Source organism: Protobothrops mucrosquamatus, unplaced genomic scaffold, assembly GCF_001527695.2.
Source record: "Protobothrops mucrosquamatus isolate PMUCROS unplaced genomic scaffold, P.Mucros_1.0 scaffold1403, whole genome shotgun sequence".
NCBI classification, from domain to species: domain Eukaryota; kingdom Metazoa; phylum Chordata; class Lepidosauria; order Squamata; family Viperidae; genus Protobothrops; species Protobothrops mucrosquamatus.
In genome coordinates this window covers 183,883-188,626 of record NW_015387588.1, presented here as the reverse complement: position 1 = coordinate 188,626, position 4,744 = coordinate 183,883, and the positions used below count along the sequence as shown (strand labels likewise).

The 4,744-nt window shown below is 40.6% G+C and overlaps 1 protein-coding gene across 1 annotated transcript; it reads left to right on the top strand.

Annotated features, from left to right (window-relative positions):
• Window positions 1-216: 216 nt before the first annotated feature.
• LOC107292707 (H/ACA ribonucleoprotein complex subunit 3) lies at window positions 217-4,473 on the top strand. The gene is made up of 2 exons (XM_015821815.2): window positions 217-403; window positions 4,057-4,473. Exons 1-2 carry the CDS (start codon window positions 350-352, stop codon window positions 4,195-4,197), a joined length of 195 nt encoding a protein of 64 aa, XP_015677301.1. The 5' UTR covers window positions 217-349; the 3' UTR covers window positions 4,198-4,473.
• The last annotated feature ends 271 nt before the right edge of the window (window positions 4,474-4,744 follow it).

Sequence of the window (4,744 nt, the reverse complement as noted above, 5' to 3'; positions counted from 1 at the left end):
AACCTCCAAAAAAACCCACATCCTCAGTGACAATGCTTTCTACAAAACGAGGCTTGCGCGGAGAAGAACGACTACCGTTCCCAGAATTCATTGAGGGAAAAGACTACAACTTCCAGGAGAGCCCTGCGAGCCAGGCAGTAACGTGATTCGTGGAGCTTCAGACTAATAAAACGACAAGACCCAGAATGCTCTGTTTCTTGGGCGGTTCTTCTTTGGAAGATTAAAGTGGAGCGGTATCCCGGAAGTGGTGGTACGCACGTGTGCGCGCGCGGAGTACAAGAAGAAGTGCGGTTTCTTCATAATAAATAACCTGTAAAGTCAGCGGCGTTGCGGTTGCAGCTTGGTCACAATGTTTCTGCAGTACTACATCAATGAACAAGGGGAGAGAATCTACACTCTCAAGGTAAGACTTGATTGGAACAGAAAAGAACAATAGCAAGAGTTGGAAGGGGGACCTTGGAGGTCTTCTAGTCCAACCCTCTGCTCAAGCAGAAGACCCTAGAGCAGTGTTTCTCAACCTTGACAATTTTAAGGCATGTGGACTTCAACTCCCAGAATTCCACAGCCAGCATTGCTGGCTGTGGAATTCTGGGAGTTGAAGTCCACATGCCTTAAAATTGTCAAGGTTGAGAAACACTGCCCTAGAGTCTACTCTAGACCATTTCAGACAAATGGTCTCTTTTTGAAAGCCTCCAGATGGAGCATGCACAACTTCTGGAGGCAGGTTGTGCCACTGATTAATTGTTCTATCAGGAAATTTCTCTTTAGTTCTAGTTTGCTTCTCTCCTTGATTTCTTTCCATCCATTGCTCCTTGTCCTGCCTTCTGGTGCCTTGGAGAATAGGTTGACCCCCTTCTTTTTTGTGGCAGCCCCTAAGATATTGGAACACTGCTGTCATGTCACCTCTAGTCCTGCTTTTCATTAAACTGGATCAATCCAATTCCTGCGACTGTTCTTCATATGTTTTAGTCTCCAGGCCTCTAATCATCTTTTTTGGCTCTTTTCTACCCTCTTTCCAGAATCTCTACCTCTTTTCTATAATATGGTTGCCAACATGATTATATAATATGGTGACCAATATGATTATATAATACGGTGACCAATATAAAGGGCCATGGAAATATAATTCCCATGGCCATTTAGCAATTTGTCTGAATGGTTGGCCTGTAAACACAAAACTGTGGGACATCGATTAGAAGTACGTAGGCCACGCCGACGTTTGTGTTAGAAGAAAGGTATCATAAAGAGAATTAGTAGAAAACCCTTCATTTCCCTCCACCTCTCTTACTAGAGGTATACGTCGACCTAAACGTCTTAAATTATACCCTTATAAAAAACAAGTTAAATTTTGATCCTATTAATAAAAATGGGCTCTTCCAGGTCTTTAGCCTGGAGAAGAAAAACTGGGAAATGTAGAAACCGGTGTGAAAAAAAGTTAGAATGGGATTGTTATCTAGATTTGGGAATGGAATATTCATTTACTGTATCCTATAAAATTTTTCACACTCCTAAAGCAAAACTGATAAAAAGAGATCGAAAGCACAAATATGCAACCCAGTGGTTAGAGCCGTAACATTCATGTTTGTTTTGTGATATTAAGGCTTTCCAAGGATGCACCAATAATAATTTATAATGTATTAATAAAGCCGAACACAAACTGATATAGTCTTGACCACACACCATGTTTAACTGTGGTTGAAAAGAAGAAAATGTGGATAATTGATGTGACAATGCCAGGGGATAGTAGAAGAGAAGACAAAGCGTTGGGGAGGATCACAAAGTAACAAGATTTGAAAATCAAAATTGAAAGATTATAGCATAAGCTGGCGGTGTTGGCCCCAATAGTTTGTCGGCCCATTTGGTGCCAGACCAAAAAATTTTGGATGGCCCTTAGAAACTGTACACATTGACCAAATTTCTATCTGTCAATTGTGAAAGGCCGCACTACTTGGATCCACACATATATTACAACATCCTAGGTTTGGGGAAATAACTTAATACATATAAAGGCCAACACCAGCTAAAGACTTGCAGCTCTGATTTCACATTTTAGGGTACATAATAATATATTTTTTTAAGATTTATATGCTTCCCAACTCCTGGCAACTATGGATGGTTTATAATTGTTAAAATATTTAAAACAAAGAGAAGTAGAAAATAACTCTACAAAACAGTACAAGCCAAAAGAAGAATGATGGCAACGAAAGTAAACCCAGAGACAAAGAGAGGAGAAGAAAGGAACATCAATTGTCTTCTCCAAAGGTCTGGGCAAAGAGCCAGGTCATTTGAAATACCCGTCGTATGGAAGGCATTCGAATTTTGGGGTGGACCTCATATAATTATAGGATGATGAGAATACCTCTTAATGTAATGTCACTGCCTAGCTTTGGGATTATTTACTGTTATAATGGTAATATGGTAATTATATCTACTTATTATATTATTCATTACTACATTTTGATTTCAGTCTCTGACAAGCTGAGCTTAGTATTGTTCCAAAAATGTTTGAAGTAAGATTTTTCGAAAATGTGTAGCCAATTTCATACCATGCTAAGCCAAAACCAAAAAAAAAGCATGAATCCAACTGCTGGATTTTGGGTTTAATGTGATGCATAAACTGCACATATACATACATACATACATACATACATACATACATACATACATACATACATACATACAGCCTCTCATCTCACTAAAAATGACTCTTGGCAGCATACAATGTATTTTAATCACCACATTAGATTCTCAATACTACTAAAACTCTTTCCCATATCCTTTAATTAGGCAAAACGTTAGGAAACCATAGAACAACAATTTTTGAAACAAACTACTTCAAATAGGCTAATTTATATAATGCATCCATAATCCGGGACTCATGACTCCTGTGGAATTGAAATTTTGCAAATGTTATAAAGCTTTTTATGACATAAACAATATCCTTATGACACAATACAAAATGTCATAAAATATGTCCTTTGCTGATGTTTGATTGTGGTATGCGTATATCAGTGGTTCCCATCTTTTCTGGCTCCATGGAAGGGTGATGGGAGGGATGGTTTTGAGTGCACAACCTAGATCCTGCCCATGTGCAGATGAAGCTTCATTCACCTGCATGTATGGCCCGGTTCCCAACAAGCTGCGGACTGATATAGGATTGTGGATCGGGATGTGGGGAACCCTGTGCTATACAGTTCAACATAGTACTAATATAGAATATTTGTATCTTAGGGTTGAATTGACGGGGTCCTTGGTGCTCCCTCTGAGTTTGGCTGTTTTCTTGCAGTTGTTTCATTATCCAACTAGGTAACATTATCAGTGCTGGCACTGAACATCTAGCACTGATGATGTCACCCAGTTTGGATAATGAAACATCTGCAAAAAAATAACCCAGCACAGAGAGCACCAAAGACCCCTCAGTTCAACATGTGCTATTTTCAAGGCAGATACATCTCTGAATGAATCCTAACTTTTCCAGTGAAAGCAGTGCATTAGAAGCTCTGTCATTGTTGAAGACATTGAGGCATCTGATAAGGAAATATTTCTGAAACGATGACCCCATGGGGTCATTGGTTGTCTAATGTTAGACCTGTTTTTGATAAGAAAGCACATTTGATGGATGCTAGTGGTGTCAATCAAACACCGATGGACACATGCTGACCTTTTCCCAGAGCTGGATCCGTGTGTGTTTGTGAGTGAAAATAAAGACTCCAGAGAGAACCTGCAGGGAGACTTTTAACACTTTCCAATTTGCTTTGGAGGTCAAGTTGATTGGTGGTTGAATATACTTCTCTAAATTAAAGAGAAGCATTGCAGCACAATCCTCAGGCAGATTACTGAACATCTCAGCATTGTTTTTTCATGGTCTTCTAATACTTTGCACGTGTTCTGGATACGTTCCAGTGAGCTTTCAATTAAGTTATGCTCATACAGCTATTTCGTCTGAGAGGTTGTGGGGCCTGCATGGTTTTCAGATGAAATATGTTGATTTCAAGTTAATACATCATTTTTCGTGAAATTGACACACGGTTCTGTCTTGCCTCCCCGGTTTTGTAGAAGGTGGATCCGTCCGGCCAGCCAACATGTTCAGCCCATCCGGCCCGCTTCTCTCCTGATGACAAATATTCTCGACACAGGATCACCATCAAGAAACGCTTTGGTGTCCTGATGACCCAGCAGCCTCGGCCTATTGTTTAAATGGGCTTCCATCCTGCTCCAGAGTTACAAAGGCGGCGAGAGAAGCTTTGAGAGCAGCTTTGAAGAAGCCCGTGAAGACGAAGAATACCTGTCGATCTGCCGTCCACACTGTTGCGTTCTTTGCTGATGTTTTTCAAACTTGACTCAATTCCCTTTGCGTTCCGTGGAAGAGGAATGAATGAATGACATCCTGCAAGCAAGCAAGACAAAAATTATATTTTATTGACGTTTTTCTGGCTATGTAATTCTGGAAATAAAGTGAGATTTTCCATTGTTCTGCTTCTTCTTTTTTTTCACATATAATTTTTTTATTAATTTTAAAATACCCCCCCCCCCATACAAATACAAATATAAGCATACATTAACATAACAACTTCAGTAACAGCTCGGCAGCCCCCCCTCCCCGCGTCCGCCCTCTTTTCTCCTCTCCTTCAACCTCCCTACACATCCCACCTCCTTCCCTCTCCTCCTCCTTCGGACACGGTTTTGGGGGCGCTAGCCGAGCATCAGCTCGGCAGCACCCCCTCCCTGCATCCACCCTCTTTCT

Bases quoted from the DNA above. Each gene is read 5' to 3' on its own strand.
- LOC107292707 (XM_015821815.2), top strand. From the start codon at position 350: ATGTTTCTGCAGTACTACATCAATGAACAAGGGGAGAGAATCTACACT. The intron at 404-4,056 runs GTAAGACTTGAT...CCGGTTTTGTAG, and splicing joins AGAGAATCTACACTCTCAAG to AAGGTGGATCCGTCCGGCCA.